At 44.5% G+C, this 18665-nt stretch overlaps 1 protein-coding gene across 3 annotated transcripts in view; it reads right to left on the bottom strand.

Moving 5' to 3' along the window:
- Window positions 1-18665, bottom strand: part of ABCD4 (ATP binding cassette subfamily D member 4) — a 272156-nt gene that overhangs the window by 27953 nt on the left and 225538 nt on the right. For all 3 annotated transcript variants that reach the window (XM_029598440.1, XM_029598438.1, XM_029598439.1), the window contains exon 16: window positions 17183-17232. In XM_029598440.1, the coding sequence (XP_029454300.1) occupies window positions 17183-17232 (50 nt within the window). The remainder of the gene's footprint in view (window positions 1-17182; window positions 17233-18665) is intronic.

Below are 18665 nucleotides of genomic sequence, written 5' to 3'. Positions count from 1 at the left end.
TTCCAGAAGGATGGAGTGATTGGATGTTCTCCACGTCGGTAGAGGTGGGGAGTCTGTTGCAATGAAGAGAAAGTTCAGACGATAACCTTGAGCAATTATCGCTAGGATCCACTGGTCTGAGGTGACAGAGTGCCAACTTATGTTGCAATGGCACAATCGACCTCCCACTGGTATGTAGGGCAATGGAAGCTGGCTGCTGCTCTCTATGCAGGAGTCAAAAACCGGAAGCGGGGCCCGGCAGAGGAGCTGCTTGTGGTTTTTGTTTCGTGTCTGACGAGACTGGGCTTTTTGAAATGGTCTCGCAGAACGGGTTCTAGTTGGTGGCGGGTAGGACTTCTTCGGGCAGAATGACTTCTTAGAGTCCTTTCTGAAGGGATGTTTTGAAGAGTACTCAGAAGGCATCAGAGAGAGCTGTCTTAGGGTCTCAATGGTACTTGAGTTCTGCCACCGTTCGTTGAATCTGCTCACCAAACAGAATATCTCCTACACAGGGCAGGTCGGATAATCTGTCTTGTACCTCAGGGCGAAGGTCAGAAGACTTGAGCCAGGCCCATCGTCTTGCCGAGATAGCAGCTGCAGATACCCTGGTAGCAGTGTCAAAGATATCGTAAGATGATCTGATCTCATGCTTGCCTGCCTCAAAACCCTTGTTTACTAGGGTTTGGAGTTGCTCTTGAAATTGCTGAGGCAGGGAGTCTGTTAAGTCTTGTGTCTGCTTAAATAAAACCCTATTATATTGGGTCATATAGAGCTGATAAGAGGCAATTCTGGAGATGAGCATTGATCCCTGGAAGACACGGCGACCAATGGCATCTAGAAATTTCTGTCCTTGCCTGGGGGAAAGGAAGTGTAAGGTTTTGATCTCCTTGCTCTTTTCTGGGCAGATTCGACAACCACAGATTGGTGATCCAATTGAGTTTTGCGAAAGCCTGGAGCTGACTGAACAAGATAGTTGGTGTCAGCTTTCCTGTGGACTGGAGCCACAGAGCCAGGATGTTCCCAGTTCTTTTTGAGGAAATCCAGAAGAACCTGGTAGATAGGGATGGAGGTTATTTCCTTGGGAGCATCCAGGAATTGTAACAGCTCCATCATTTGATGCCTGTCATCTTGTTCAGTCTGTAATTGGAAGGGAACCAATTCAGACATCTCCTTCACAAAATTTATAAAGGAAAGGTCCTCTGGAAGAGAATGCTTTCTGCTTTCAGTAGGTGAAGGTGGTGAAGGCAAATCATCGGTGTCTGGTGAAGAATCATCAGTCCAGGTGTCGTAGGGATCCGCACCTGCTCCTCTAGGGACTAGAGGAGGACGGGGCGGTGAGATTCCCGAAGGTCCTGGTCGAGGCTCCGAAGGACTCGAAAGAATAACAGGAGGCACCAATGAGGGCATCGAAGGCACTTGTGCAGGCATCGAGGGCATCGATGGATGGCTCGGTGGTGCTGATGGATGCGTCGGCACCGATGGATGGATTGGTGGCACCAGATGGACGTATCTGCATTGACAGCTGAGGCATCGGCAGAACTCCCGATGGAGGGATGCAGAACGGTGTTTCTCCTCCTGATGACAAAGCAAGCGGGGAGGGCACCGGAGCCATCGGTGACCCGGGGTCTATCGATGGAAAAGCGGCCATAAGCGCTTCCATCCTCGAGAGAAGCAGTGCCAACGCTGCTGGAATCGGGTCAGTGGTCGGTTCTGCAATCGGTACCGGTGTCGGTGCCAGAGGAACCTGGAGTCGATGCATCGCCTTGTCGATGGCCTCCTGAACCATCCGGTCCAGTTCTTCTCGGAGACCTGGAGCAAGCAGCCCCGGCTGCGGAACAGAAGAAGAAGGCAGAGGTATAGCCGGAGGGACCACTGTTAAAGGCGGAGTCGTGGCTCCCGATACCCTGTCGGGTGAGGGTTGCCTCGGTGACCCGGTTGCCGAAAAGGTCGGTACCTTTTCTGGACAGGGCTTCTTCGACAGCGGCTCGGACGATGGCGAGGTCGATGATTTCGATCCCTCGATGGTCCAAGACTTTCGATACTGGTGGCGATGTTTATCTCTATGATCCCCTCGGTCCTGAGGGGGAGTAGAGGGTGTCAAAGGTTGAGAAGTCATCAATACCGGACGGTCACCGGCCGGAGGTTGATGCTGGCGTGAAGTTGATGGTGCCGGTTCTGACGACGTTGATGCAATAGATGGCGTTGGGGTTTGAGCGCGGAAGAGAAGTTCCATCTTCTCCATTCTAGCCTTGCGACCTTTTGGTGTCACAAGGGCACATTTGGTGCAGGTTAGGACATCGTGCTCACATCTGAGACACATTACACAGACTTTGTGAGGGTCTGTGATGGACATGGTGCGATTACAGTCTGGGCACCTGCGGAACCCCGACGCCATGGCCATGAAAAAATTGAGCCGCGGTACGGTCAACGGCCAGTAGGCAGCAAGGGCCAAACTCGACGGTAATCGACGGAAAACGGGTAAAAAACTTACCGGAGTACCGCGGCTTGAAAAAGTTGAAGGAGGGATCCCTGTGGGGTAAAATAAATTTTAGTAATTCCGTGAGGAAAATTCCTGTCAGGAATCTCTGCAGAGCTCCTTAACCACGTGGCTACTGCTGCGTGGAAAAAAGAATACTGAAGGGGGACCCCTGCTGGCTGCAGGGTTGGTGCCATGCTGGGCATGCCCAGTAGGGGCCAGTCAAAGTTCTGGAAACTTTGACAGAAGTGTTCCGTGATTGGGCTCCATCCTGTGATGTCACCCATATGTGAGGACTACCATCCTGCTTGTCCTGTGAGAACATTAGTATCATTCGAAGATACCTCCCTCTGACCCATGCGCTGCTGAGCGACTGTCGGCTTTCCCCTTTGTTCTAGTTTAAAAGCTGCTATATCTCCTTTTTAAAGGTTAGCGCCAGCAGCTTGGTTCCACCCTGGTTAAGGTGGAGCCCATCCCTTCAGAAAAGACTCTCCCTTCCCCAAAAGGTTCCCCAGTTCCTTACAAAACTAAATCCCTCTTCCTTGCACCATCGCATTGAGACTCTGTAGTTCTGCCTGCCTCTGGGGTCCTGTGCCTGGAACAGGGAGCTTTTCAGAGAATGCTACCCTGATAAATAACGTAATGAGAGATTTGGAGAAATGGGAGGGATTGGTGTTATCTTGGTTGGGAAGACTGGTCACAATTAAAATGAATGTTCTTCCTAGATTGAGCTATCTATTTCAAAATTTATTAATACATATTCTAATGCTATGTTAAAGTTATGGCAACATCGTATTTTTTTAATTTTATTTGGAAAGCATCAAAACGGGTGATATTTCAGCTGAAATTGAGAGGTGGGCTAAAAATATGCCAAACATTATTTGGAATTACGTTCCTTCTCAGATGAGAGCGGTTATTGATTGGCATAAGAAGGAAAACTGCAAACCTTGGGTGATACTTATTTATTTTTTATTTATTTAAAATCTTTTCTATACCGTCGCTAAGTTATATACCATCGCAACGGTTTATTTATTTATTTATTTATTTATTTATTGAAAGTCTCTTCTATACTGATATCCGTTCGCACATCGCATCAGTTCACAAAGAACAATAACTTTTGGGCGGGGCCCTTACATATAACAGAAAAATACAATTAACTTTTGGGCAGAGCCCTTACATATAACCGAATAAATACACTAAACAGGGAGAGGGATAATACTGGCTAGGTAAAGCAATATCAATAAATGAATAAATAGATACCACAAACTATAAACATAACTATAAACATAAGAGGCAATGTACAAGTACAAAAATCAGCGGACATAAGGCATTCTTGGTAAGTCACAGCTAAGAAACTACATGCTGCTTATTCACATGATGATAAAATGCTGGAGGGGCTGTGGTCCGATTGGTTCGTTTCTTCACATGTGTTGGACCTGTCTGGTTATAAAGAGGTTTTGTGCTAAAGTATATCAGTTTCTCAAAGATATAGTGGGTATTGAGATACCTGCTTCTCCTAAATGTGATCTTTTGCACATACCAGATGTACAGGTAAACCGGGCGCATGTGTTATTAAGTTATTAAGTAATTATCCCTGTACAAATCTTTACGCCCCACCGTTCCTTTTTTTTTCTCTCTCCCAGTTATCTTATCCCTGTTTTTTGTAACTGCTTCCCCTTGCACAAGTTTAGTTCTACTGTTCTATGCACCCGTTACTATGTAAACCAGCATGATGTGACTTGCTCATGAATGCCGGTATATAAAAAACCTACATAAATAAATAAATATTGAGCATACTTTTTTTTTTTTAATGCCCTCACAGCCAAGTCTCTTGGATACACGATGGAATATTTTAATGAGCTGCCATGTTAAAAGGGATGTGCTAGAGATAAATTGTGTGTCCCTAGTGCGTCCATGGCATCAGGTACCCAGGAGACGTGGCTGTGCACAGGTTAGGAAAATGTATGCTCATAAAGTGAGTGTCCGTTTTCCTAACCTGACCGCAGTCAAGACGTTTTGTTTTCATGATAGTGCTTTCTATGGTTCTTCCTACTTAGTATTGTGATGATATTAAGTAGGAGGAACCATAGAAAAGTGGTATTTTTTGCTGTTTTGTTGAGGCTTGGAGGGCATCAAAACTTAACGTCAACCCAGTGCAGTTTATAACCAAACATTCATAATGTTACATAAAATAGACACTGAAACACACTGCATAAAACAAACATGACAGACATATACAAATAAAATAGATTAAATAACTATTTAAGAACTTCTTCAAAAAACACATAGGTCAATTTTAAAAGCGTTGCTTGTGCAAAAATGGCCACATACATGCATTGCACATTTTAAGAAGCTGCGAAATATGCACGTATATACCCATACGTGTGTCAAGAAGGAGGAGACTGGCATAAGCAAGGCATGGGTGTTCCGGGGTGGGTAAGTCGCATTTTTTAAAAAAGCTGACCATGACGCGCATCGCCTTGGTATCCATGTAATTTTACTGCTGGTCCTGAGGAGCAGCAAGTCTGGAGATCTCGAGTTTTAGGGCGTTTAGCACAGCGAGAGGGTTTGGGGTCAAGTGGGGAGCTTGTATAATGAAGAACCAAAGGGGTCTTGAAGACCTCGATATGAACTGGGCAAACTGATATACTACTTTGAACATTTTTTTCCTCACATGAGGATGTTTTGAAATCCACTTGCATACACACATAAAAGCCTCTAAAGCTCTAGCTGAAATACCCATGGGAGGGATATTTTAAATGATTCGCGCGTACTTGCGAGCACAATTCAAAGCTGCAATGTCTCTCTGCTTGTGCGCCAATAGGCACGTTTATGGACGCACACGTATTCCTTTTAAAATGACCCTGACAGCTTTCAATTTCCATATCTGTTTTCTCTCTTAACTCTGCTGGCAGATGATTCCAAAGATATGGAGCAGTAAGAGAAGGCCGCAGCCTTGTTTGTTGCAACCTGCATGCGCTGGACAACGGAACCATCAGCAGATGTAATCCAGCCAAGAGCAATACACATACAGGTGGGGGAGCTCTAAGTCCCAAAGGCTGCTCCGGCTAGCGCTGTCCGAATGGTGAATTCTGACCCAGGCAGTTGGGTGTTCCCAAGGGGTGAGATACCGGGACAAACCAGGCAGGACAAGGCTCTGGGTGTTAAATTAAAAGTTTACTGATTCTTTAACATTTTACGGCCATTTTTTTCATAAAAGGTGAAACTACATCTGGCTGATGCAGAAAGTTGTTTTTTCTCTTCTGGGTAGTGTCCTTTATCTCAGGAATCTGGGTAAAGCTTCCCATGGTGACTTTAAAGTGCATAAAGCTTTCCCAGCGGGTCAAACAGGAATCCTATTGCAGGGGTCCCCTCAAACAAGAAAATGTCCCAGCCGAGTCCCAGCCTGTCCTGCTCCCATGGGTGGAGATCCTTGAGGAGGTCTTCAAAGACTGTGATCCTTCTCTTCGGTCTTGCGTCGGTGACTTCTCGTGCAGGAAAAGACTTAGGAATCAGGAACCAGGCTATCCCAGCCCTGGAATCCTTATGGGGAGGGGTGGGTCAACAAACCTTCCCACAAAACAATATCCGAATACTGGTTTGCCACAAAAATCTCTCGGCAACTGATGCTTTACTGTCCCTGGTGCTTGCCCCCTCTAGGAAGTAGATTAGGGCTCACAGGTCTTCAGCCCTTGTCCTTTGTGTCTGGAGGAGCCTTCTCCAAAGGGTGCAAGGTTTAAGCAGCTGTCCCTTCTGAAAAATCAGGATACATCTTGGCCATCAAAATCTCACACAGTAGGTACTGGCACTGGTGCTTGGCTCACCTACAGGCCGATACAGTACGGAGCGCACTGGTAACCCGCCACTGGATGCGCGTTTTCCCTTACCCCTTATTCAGTAAGGGGCGGAAAACACGCGTCCAACCCGCCGAACCTAATAGCAAATGCATGTTGATGGCCCTATTAGGTATTCGCACGCGATTCAGAAAGTAAAATGTGCAGCCAAGCCCAAAGGTAGGTGCTAATTTCTTCCGGCACCGGGAAACTGCTTTTCTGTGCACCCTCCGACTTAATATCATGGCGATATTAAGTCAGAGGTCCCGAAGAGTAAAAAAAGTTAAAAAAAAAAAAGTTTTAAATTGGAAGTCGGCCGGAGGTGATGTAGGGTCATTAGGCTCCAGGGAGGCAAAAAGTCCCGAGAGTATTGTCGAGATCTGGGATATGGACGGTTCCGCTAGAGCTCGCTTGCTGGGGCCTGGAATGGGTTGCGGATGTTTCCGTCCCCCTTTGGAGTGGAGGGTATGGGTCTGTGAAGGGCATGGGATGGCGGCTAGCAGGATGTCTGAATCTGAGCGCCGGGGTCGGTGTGTCAGTGGACCACCAGTGGAAGGCGGGGGCAGTCCTCCAGCAACTTCTGCAGTTGTGGTGATCTCCTCCTGTTTGGAGACCGAGGAGATGTCCAAGTATACCTTCAACGAGGAGGCCAAGGAAGCTTCCGAGTGGGGGTAGTCCATTAAAGACGCTCTATCTTCGGCCTGTGGGCCCCGCTGGTGTTTGTGCAAATGGTGCTTCGCAGAGTCCTTATGATGTGAAGCAGGTTGGTCATGTGCCAAATCAATTTGGTCCCCCATCGGTGCGTTGCACACTGCATCATGCATCGGGGCTCGAGGGTGTGCATCGAGCATTGGTGCGTCGGTCATGTGTCGACATTGGAGTCCGGTCAATGTGTTTGGGCTCCTGCGTCGTTTTTTACGTCGGGTGGACGGTGGTTCCATTCCCGTTTTGTCAACATGGGAACCATACTCCTGGGCAGAGCCGACTTGCTCGGAGGACCGGGGTCTTGACCTGTTTGGCCTTGAGGCTCTAGGGAGGAGGCCAGTTTCTTTTTCTCTGGCCAGGCTGTGTTGGGCCCCAGCAAGGAATGGGACTCCAATGGCAGGGCATAGGAGCCCCTGTAGTCCTTCTAGAGTTGGGCCATTTATTCAGCATGCTGTTGCTGGGCCTGGGGGGACATCCAACCACAGTTGCAGCAGGATGACTGGTTGTGATCCGGGCCAAGCAGACGTAGCAATAATTATGGCCATCAGTGATAGACATCACCTTACCACACTGGCAGTACAAGTTAGGTGGTCTCGACCCCATTGCAGCACAGAAAAGTGCTTTTGATTTCTTCTGTCGATTTTTTTCTTCATGAAAAAGGCTGAGGAGAGAAGCTCTACGTATGTTCAGCAGCGTGGAAGAGAAAGACTGAGGAGGTAGAGGGCACTAAACCGCGTGGGAAGATACACGCAGTTGCACAGAGCAAAGCTTTGTAACTGCTACAAAAGTTCCACCTCGAGGCCGTCCTGGAGGGATGTCCTAGGCAGCATGGCTAATTCAGCCCTGCTGTAGACTGGAAAAAACTGCATCCTCATTGCTCTGAGGCTAACTAAAAAGACCACACCAAATGCTAAACTAGCTGTAGTTCACAAGCTGAGGTTTCTAATCCCAGCCCTCCAGGTTTGGAGGGGCTGAAGAGGATGTAATTCTCACAGGGATGTAGTTTCTAAGCAGGAACCTAGGGCCATCTAGTAGCTGACTCAAGGGGGCACCACACAGGACAATATTTCCTAATTTTATTAATAAATATTTATCATCAGAATATAATAGTTTGAATATGATAACCAACATCTTAAATTTGTCTCATCACTTTATCGGAAGCCAATGTAAGTTACATAATTTAGGGGTAATACGACCAAACCACTAGCCCCAGAAAGCAGCTGTGATGCTTGCATACTAAGAACATAAGAAAAGAACATAAGAAAAATGCCATACTGGGTCAGACCAAGGGTCCATCAAGCCCAGCATCCTGTTTCCAACAGTGGCCAATCCAGGCCATAAGAACCTGGCAAGTACCCAAAAACTAAGTCTATTCCATGTAACCATTGCTAATGGCAGTGGCTATTCTCTAAGTGAACTTAATAGCAGGTAATGGACTTCTCCTCCAAGAACTTATCCAATCCTTTTTTAAACACAGCTATACTAACTGCACGAACCACATTCTCTGGCAACAAATTCCAGAGTTTAATTGTGCGTTGAGTAAAAAAGAACTTTCTCCGATTAGTTTTAAATGTGCCCCATGCTAACTTCATGGAGTGTCCCCTAGTCCTTCTACTATCCGAAAGAGTAAATAACCGATTCACATCTACCCGTTCTAGACCTCTCATGATTTTAAACACCTCTATCATATCCCCCCTCAGTCGTCTCTTCTCCAAGCTGAAAAGTCCTAACCTCTTTAGTCTTTCCTCATAGGGGAGTTGTTCCATTCCCCTTATCATTTTGGTAGCCCTTCTCTGTACCTTCTCCATCGCAATTATATCTTTTTTGAGATGCGGCGACCAGAATTGTACACAGTACGACCAGAATTGTACACAGTCTTAGTGAGGATGAGATGTGAAATCCACCAAGTCCCTCAGGCGTTAATAGCTGAGCACTTTTAAAACAAGTACGGAAAAGCAGAAAAACACTGCTTTTCTGTACTTCCTCCTACTTAATATTGTTGCGATATTAAGTAGGAGGAAAAACTTTAAAAAATAGTTTTAAAAAAACCCAACCTTGACAGTTAGGTGCAGGAAACAGACACTCAACTGACAAGTGTCCGTTTCATGAACCACGGGCATCAGTTTTCATAACCCACAGACGGCCGAGGTAGGAAAAGTAATCGAGTTCTCATTAGCAAGGAGTCACTAAGGGCGAGCAAGTGACCCTAGCACCTCCTTGCTAACATGACCCCATAATTTAAATATTGCATGGCACCCCCCTTGGATGTGCCTGGGGCACATTAAGAAAGTGGGTTTTATGTGTCTAAATATTTATACTAAAATATCCTGGGGCTCAGTTTATATAAACATTTGCACATAACCTGGTCTTATGTGTGTAACGTCCTCAGTAAATTAGACCAAAGCTCAATTTGTCTAAATGTATGCACGTGAACTGTGTGTAAATGTCTGTACTAACATAACCTTTGCTCATTTTGTGTAAATGTATTCACGTAACCTGGTTTTATGCGTGCACTAAAATAGCATTTGCACACTTTTGGCCCAGTTTTCAAAGGCCCGTACTGTGTACTGTCTTAGTTAAGAACATAAGAACATAAGATATGCCATACTGGGTCAGACCAAGGGTCCATCAAGCCCAGCATCCTGTTACCAACAGTGGCCAACCAAGTCCCCAAACATTAAATGAATAGATCCCAAGCTACTAATCCTTATAGATTAATAGCAGTTTATAGACTTCGGCTCTAAGAACTTATCCAAACCTTTTTAAACCCAGTTATACTAACTGCCGTAACCACATCCTCTGCAATGAATTACAGAGCTTAATTATACAGTGAATAAAAAATAATTTTCTCTGATTTGCTTTAAATGAGCTACTTGCTAACTTTATGGAGTGCCCCCTAGTCCTTGTTATGATGTATTTTCAAACCTGTTGCTAGAATGTGAACCGGTATGATGTCCCCTCTAATACTGGTATAAAAATGTCTTTAAATAAATAAATCAATAAATACATTTAATTATTATCCAAAAGAGTAAATAACCAATTCAAATTTACTCGTTCAAGTCCTTTCATGATTTTGTAGACCTCTATCATATCCCCCCTCAGCTGTCTCTTCTCCAAGCTGAATAGCCCTAACCTCTTCAGCCTTTCCTCATAGGGGAATTGTTCCATTCCCCTTTATCATTTTGGTTGCCCTTCTCTGTACCTTCTCCATCGCAACTACCGTATTTTTCGCTCCATAAGACGCACTTTTTTTCCCCCAAAGGTGGGGGGAAAATGTATGTGCGTCTTATGGAGCGAATATAAAAAAAAAACCAAACAAAAATCTAACAAACACCCCCCCCCCGACTCCCCCAAGACCTGCCGACTTAATTTCCTACCACCCCCCCCCCCCCCCCAAGACCTGACAAATTAATTTCCTGCAACCCCCCACCCTCCTGACCCCCCCAAGACCTGCCAAACGTCCCTGGTGGTCCAGCGGGGGTCCGGGAATGATCTCCTGGGCGTGGGCCGTCGGCTGCCAGTAAACAAAATGGCGCCGACGGCCCTATGCCCTCACTATGTCACTGAGACCGATCGCTGCTATTGGTCGGTCTCAGTGACATAGTGAGGGCATAGGGCCGTCGGCGCCATTTTGTTTACTGGCAGCCGACGGCCCTATGCCCTCACTATGTCACTGAGACCGACCAATAGCAGCGGTCGGTCTCAGTGACATAGTGAGGGCATAGGGCCGTCGGCGCCATTTTGTTTACTGGCAGCCGACGGCTCACGCCCAGGAGATCGTTCCCGGACCGCTCCTGGACCCCCGCTGGACCACCAGGGACGTTTGGCAGGTCTTGGGGGGGTCAGGAGGGTGGGGGTTGCAGGAAATTAATTCGGCAGGTCTTGGGGGGGTTGCAGGAAATTAATTCGGCAGGTCTTGGGGGGGGTCAGGGGGGTGGAGGTTGTTAATTTAAAGGGTTGGGATGGGGGGTTTGGGGGTTCCCACAGAAAGAAAAATTTTCTGATCTGGGGAGTGGACCGAAATGGCCCTCCCCAGACCCGAAAACAAAATGGGGAGAAAAAAAAAACTATGCACTCCCCTAATTTGCTCCATAAGACGCCCAGACGCAGAGCCGGTTTAGCACAATTTTTTTTTTTTTAATTTTCCCCCTCTGAATCCTAAGTGCGTCTTATGGTCAGGTGCGTCTTATGGAGCGAAAAATACGGTATATCTTTTTTGAGCTGCGGTGACCAGAACTGTACACAGTATTCAAGGTGTGGTCTCACCATGGAAAAATACAGAGGCATTATGATATCCTCCATTTTATTCGCCATTCCCTTCCTAATAATTCCTAACATTATTTGCATTTTTGACTGCCATAGCACACTGAGCCAACGATTTCAATGTAATATTCACTATGATGCTTAGATCTCTTTCCTGGGTGGTAACTCCTAATGTGGAACCTAATATCGTGTAACCATAGCAAGGGTTATTTTTCCCTATATGCATCACCTTGCACTTGTCCACATTAAATTTCATCTGCCATTTGTAAACCCAATCTTACAGTCTCACAAGGTCCTCCTGCAATTTATCACAGTCTGCTTGAGATTTAACTACTCTGCATAATTTTGTGTCACTTGCAAATTTAAGCACCTCACTCGTCGTGTCCCTTTCCAATTCATATATATATATATATATATATATATATATATATATATATATATATATATATATATATATTGAAAAGAACCGATCCAAGTACAGATCCCTGAGGAGCTCCACTGTTTACCCTTTTCCACTGAAAAAATTGTCCATTTAATCCTACTCTCTGTTTCCTGTCTTTTAACCAGTTTGCAATCCACAAAATCACATCATAAGGACCTCAAATAGTTCTTCAAAATATTGCAATAATCGATTTAACAAAATTACAGACTACAATACTGAGTGAAAGTCTATCAGTAAGTAAAAATTTAATTGGTCTAAGAAGTTGTAGTCAAATAAATAATATTTTTACCACTTGCTTAAGCTGGGCTTTAAATGACAATTTATGATCTAAAATCACCCCTAAATTTCAAGCTTCTAATACAATTTTCATAACAGGTCCATCATGAGCAGAGACTACTCCACTGGCGGGGTCCTTCCCAATCCATAAAACTAATTTGTTTTGTAACCACCTCTCAAGAGTGGTAAAACACTGCTGTAAGAAAGAAGCAGGGAACAACTATCTTTCTCACTTGGGACATAAAGGAAATACTCCACTCCCCACAATTTCAACACATCGCCCAAAGGAGATAAATATTAAACAACATAGACCCCTGGGGGACTCCAGATATTCAACTCTTTCTCTCTGAAGAAGAATTTCTCAGCTGAACTCACTGACTTTGATTCTATAAAATGAGGCAAACCAATCTAACACTATAGCACGTAGGCCAGTATGCTGCAGCTACCCTAACAGTACTTATGATAAACCTCTTCCACCGTCATCCTGAAAGCCATTTACCCAAAGGAGCGACAGCAAATTCTCTTCCCTGGCAAGGCTGGGGAAGTGACCAGATGAGCAACACACAGGGCCTTATTTCCTAAACTATCGCAGGCTGCGGGGGCGGAAACGGGGGGCGGGCCTGCGATCGGTGCCGGTTTCGCACCCAATAGCGCCACCATAGGAGGTGTAGCTATTGGGAGCGAAATAGGACACGAAACGGCCTTACCTTTTCGCTGTGCGCGCCGTCATCGCAAAGTCGGCCCCGGTGACGCCCCGACTCCTCCTCTTCCGGGTCCGACTCCGCCCCCATCCTGGTATCGCACGCAATAAGGGACTTTTCGCGTGCGAAAGGTCCCTTTTCGCATGCGAGCCGCTTAGAAAATGAGGCCCACAGTCAAGTATATAACCCCCCATTTAATTCACTTAGAAATGGGTCCATTTTATAACCATAGCGTTTCTGTGCTTGCTGCAAAGCAGCAAGCACAGAAACGCTACTTCTTTCACTCATGGACTTCCTCCTATCTGGAATTGATAAAGGCCAAGCATTTTTACTAATCCTCCTTGACTTCTCGGCGGCCTTCGACACCGTCAACCATGTCCTTCTTCTAAAACAACTGGCAAACATTGGATTGTCAGGTGCTACACTAAACTGGTTTAAAACATTTCTAGAAAACAGAGGATATAGAGTCAAAATTCACAATACAGAATCCCAATATCACCCTTCCAACCGAGGGGTGCCACAAGGTTCATCACTTTCACCCACACTCTTTAATGTCTACCTGCTTCCCCTATGTCAACTTCTCTCAAAACTAAGCCTGAAACACTTCCTTTTCGCAGACGACGTACAGATCGTGATCCCCATAAAAGAATCAATCTCAAAAACAATGGAATACTGGGATAGTTGCTTATTAGATATCAAACATCTCCTCACCAGCTTAAACCTCGTCCTCAATGCTTCGAAAACAGAATACCTGCTCATATCACCGGAAAACAACAACACACATCCAAACCCACCAGCCCTCCTTCAAACAACCCACGTAAGAGACCTAGGAGCCCGCTTAGACAACCGGCTTAACCTCAAACCATTCATTAACCAGACCACCAAAGATTGCTTCCACAAATTACATATTCTGAAAAGAATTAAACCACTTTTCCACGCTCAAGACTTTAGAACAATCTTGCAAGCAATAATCTTTTCCAAACTAGATTATTGCAACTCACTACTACTAGGCCTCCCAGCTTCCTACACCAAGCCTCTACAAATGGTTCAGAACTCAGCAGCCAGAGTTCTTACAAACTCCAGGAAAATCGACCACATCTCACCGATCCTCAAAGACCTTCATTGGTTACCGATCCACTACAGAATCATGTACAAAAATATCAATATCATCCACAAGGCTATAAACCAACACACTCAACTCGACCTACAAATACCACTTAAAAAACACACATCCGCCAGACCCATCAGGGAATACTACAAAGAGTCACTCCAAATTCCTCATGCCAAAACCTACCAACATAAATCATTGAGTCTCAGAGCTTTTTCTTCAGCAGGTCCAACACTATGGAACTCTATCCCACCTGACTTGAGACAAGAACCATGCACTCTAACATTTAGGAAAAGACTAAAAACTTGGCTTTTCAAAAAAGCATTCCCAGGCCCTGATTAAAACCTCCACCCTTCAGCACAAATGTATTCAAAAATTGGATCAAAATAAGAATCCACCAACAACAAACTTACACTCAGCACAATATTATCATCACTCACAACTGTGTCATATCTATTCACTTGGGTGTCATATTTATTCACTTGGCTATATTTATTTACTGCGTCATATCTATCCACAGTCATATTCACTCACGTTGTCTCATTTACTCACAACTATGTTACTTGATGCAACTGGCTGATATGTACTCACTTTGCTATACAATTATGTTACTTGATGAAACTGTCTGATTTGTAAATATCTCTTTATACACTTTCTCCCCCCTTTTCTGACCCTAGTTAATTTTCCCTGTTTTATTGTAACTTTCTCACATCCTTATTATCGTTTTACTGTATTTAAAGTTTCAATTGGGAAATTTGTTTATTGTATTACGCTTTACCCTACACACATTGTTAGCTGTAAACCGGGTTGATGTGATATTAGTCATGAAACTCGGTATAACAAAAATAATAAATAAATAAATAAATAAATAAAATAAAATCATAGTTCAAATTTACTTACAGAAAATAAGCAATCGGGTATGAATTGAGTTTTAAACAACCAGCTAATTGAACTTTCTAGTAAAGAAATGACCCAAACTGTATTTTATTTCCAGCCGAGACTCTACCAAAGCCATATAAGGAGGCAGCATAACTTTCTGCACACTATATATTTAACTTTTTTATATACAGACATTCGTTTCCACATCTCATCGGTTTACATTAAAACAATTGAAGTAAGGAAGGAATTTACATTAAAACAGTTTGGTTAACTAAGGAGAGGCAAAAGGGGAACACTTTGAAGTCAGAGGGGGCGGAAAGGATGCAGGAACAGAATAGAACAAAGTCATAAAGGAAAACCAAGACCATATAACCATTTACAATGTTGTGGGTTACAAGTTGAATTGGGTGGGAAGAAGTTCTATCATTAATAATACTGGGAAGGGGTATTGGGGGCGTGGAGGGAGATAGGGTGAGTAGGTGAAATTGGAAAGAATGAGAGTTAGTGGTAGGCTTGTTTGAAGAGCCAGTTTTCAGCTTATTTGAAGTTAATAGTGCTAGATTCCAGTCTTAGGACTAGAGCATAGGGTTCCACATGGAGGGACCGGCAATGGAGAAAGAACGTGCTCGTGTAGATGATAGATTAGGGAGTTTTGGAGAGGTTGTTGGTAGAGTGCCATTGTTAGATTCCAATCTTAGGTCTAGAGCATAGCATTCCATATGGAGGGTCCGGCAATGGAGAAAGCACGTGCTCGTGTAGATGATAGATTAGGGAGTTTTGGAGAGGTTGTTGGTAGAGTGCCATTGTTAGATTCCAATCTTAGGTCTAGAGCATAGCGTTCCACATGGAGGGACCGGCAATGGAGAAAGCACGTGCTCGTGTAGATGATAGATTAGGGAGTTTTGGAGAGGTTGTTGGTAGAGTGCCATTGTTAGATTCCAATCTTAGGTCTAGAGCATAGCGTTCCACATGGAGGGACCGGCAATGGAGAAAGCACGTGCTCGTGTAGATGATAGATTAGGGAGTTTTGGAGAGGTTGTTGGTAGAGTGCCATTGTTGGCTGATCTTGTGGGTTTCTGGAGGGGTTTAAAGTAGAAGGATGTGTTGAACCAGGTTATGTTTTGGTTGTATAAAGTTTTCTGTATTAGAGTGAGACTTCTGAATTGTATTCTGAGGTGTATGGGCAGCCAGTGTAGGTTTTTTTTAGAATGGGGGAGATGTGATCATTTCTTCTGGAGTTTGAGGATTCTGGCGGCGGCATTTTGGAGCATTTGTAGGGGTTTAAAGGACATAGTTGGGAGTCCTAAAAGTAAGGAGTTGCAGTAATCTAGCTTGGATAGGATGAGTGCTTGTAATACTGTTCTAAAGTCGCTTTGATGGAGGAGGAGTCTAAGCTTTTTTAGGACGTGTAGTTTATAAAAGCCGTCTTTTATGGTTGAGTTTATGAATTTAAGGTTTAGTTCATTATCTATTTTGAAGCCTAAGTTTCTTACTTCTTTTGATATAGGGGGTTGGCCTTGCTGGGGGGAGGATATGTGGTTGGATTTATGGTTTAATATTAGTAGTTCTGTTTTGTCTGTATTGAGAGCGAGATTCATTTGATTGAGTAGTTAATTGAAGAGAGGTGATCTTCCCAGCGTTGGAGGGATTTGGAGATGGATTCAGAGATAGGGATAAGGATTTGGACGTCACCCGCGTAAATGAAGGTGAGGCCAAGATCTGTTAGGCATTTACACAGGGGGAGCATGTATATATTGAAAAGGGTAGAAGATAGGGAGGATCCTTGAGGTACACCTTGGGTTATTTTGATGGACTCTGATTCATAAGAACATAAGAAATTGCCATGCTGGGTCAGACCAAGGGTCCATCAAGCCCAGCATCCTGTTTCCAACAGTGGCCAATCCAGGCCCTAAGAACCTGGCAAGTACCCAAACACTAAGAAGATCCCATGCTACTGATGCAATTAATAGCAGTGGCTATTCCCTAAGTCAACTTGATTAATAGCCATTAATGGACTTCTCCTCCAAGAACTTATCCAAACCTTTTTTGAACCCAGCTACACTAACTGCACTAACCACATCCTCTGGCAACAAATTCCAGAGCTTTATTGTACGTTGAGTGAAAAATAATTTTCTCCGATTAGTCTTAAATGTGCTACTTGCTAACTTTTCTCCGATTAATCTTAAATGTGCTACTTGCTAACTTCATGGAATGCCCCCTAGTCCTTCTATTATTTTCCTGTTTTCTAGGTATGAATTAAACCACTGTAATGCGATGCCAGAAAGACCGCTTTCAATTAGGCAGTCGATAAGGATGCTATGATTAACGGTATCGAAGGCCGCTGAGATATCTAGCATAGCTAGGATGAAGGATTGGCCCTTGTCTAGTGCTAATTACTCTTTCAGGAACCCCATGATTACTAATGCCTGCCAGATGCTGCCCGATTCAGAAATTCCATTTTTTCCAACTCTTATATCCCTGACACTATTATAACATGAATTGAAGTACCCAGGAACTCACCAATCCAGTCAGTTGCAGGAATCTCAGAATCCTCTCATCATCCACAGAGCCTGAAACATATAACAGGCAGTTACATACTGGGAGGCATGGAATAGAGAGGCACAGACACATCAGGGAATATGCAAGGTGAATGCCCAGCCATATGAACAATATGTTTTCAACTCAAGCACCTCGTCAGCCCACTTATTTTTCGAAGGACACATCCATTTTTGCAAGCAGTAGCAGAACAGTGAGGTTAGAGGGAAAGGAAGCAGCAGAGACCCCTCGCTAATCTATTTATTTATAATTACAGCACTGAGCAGAGTATCTTACAATACAGAAATGAGAACAAAGAAAGCTGAACATGGACAAGTATACAAAATGCCATTAAGTGTTGGGGAGGACAAGTTGGAAAAGATGTTTTCTCAATGTAACCTCCCCTGTAAGCAATTATTCAATATAAAGCATGTTCTTAACATTTATTTATTTTATTTATAACTTTTATATACCGAGGTTCAATTAACAGAATTAATTATCACTTCGGTTTACATTACAACCAGCAAACGACAACAATGACATAGTCTTGTCTTACATTGAACAAGGTGGAGAAACCTGGATAAACATAACTTGGGATAAAACAGTGAAAGTGTTTTGAATTACATTGAACAGAGTGGAGATAAAACTTGTAAAAACAACATATGGGAGAAGGTGAAGTGAAAGTGAAAGCGTGGTGAGATGAAGCAAAGGTGCCATAAGAATGTGACCACCAATATAAACACACTCAGTGCATGGCGGCAAGGTCTGCAGCAAGGATTAGAAAACTGTGCAGCAATTCTGAGGGAGTAATTTAGTAATGTTTTATCTATATTCCATCTTTCAGGCATTACACGTTTGTAGGACCTGCCCGCAACCAGCATCACTCACCTCCAGCACTGCCATTCCCTCCTGCAATAGAGACACTGCCACTGATGGACCTTGCTAAGAATGGCACTGCCACCAGAGTGCTGCCATGACTCTGCCAACCCTCCCCGACGCTCTCTGACTCTCAGGCCCACCCCTAGGCATAGGCACGCAGATTATAGACTCAGTGAAAGAAAACACTGAGCAGTGCCTCCTGATGATGTTAGCCCAATTGGGCTATTTAAACAAGGGCCCTGCGGCAATGTCTAGCCTCAGCGGTGGGTCTCCTGCATCCTGCAGTGTGTGTTGCTCCAAAATCTTACTTCTAGTCTGTCCTGCCTTGCCTTATCCAGCCTGGTCTTCTTCTGCCTGTCTTATCCAGCCTTGTTCCTTTCTCCTCATCTCGTCCAGTGTCTTCATCCACTCTGGCCTGATCTCCTGACCTCTTGCTTTGGACTTGACCATGATTGCCTGCCACCTGCCCTGATTCTTGGCCTGTCCTGACCCTGGCGTGCCCTCGGGCTCTCGCTCTCTTCACCGCCCTAGGGATCCGCCTAAGTCTTGCCAGCTGCCAGAAGCCAAGGGCTCAACCTGAGGAGAAGGT

Source organism: Rhinatrema bivittatum, chromosome 4 (genome assembly GCF_901001135.1).
Source record: "Rhinatrema bivittatum chromosome 4, aRhiBiv1.1, whole genome shotgun sequence".
Classification (NCBI taxonomy): Eukaryota; Metazoa; Chordata; class Amphibia; order Gymnophiona; family Rhinatrematidae; genus Rhinatrema; species Rhinatrema bivittatum.
This window is presented reverse-complemented; position numbering and strand designations above follow the sequence as displayed.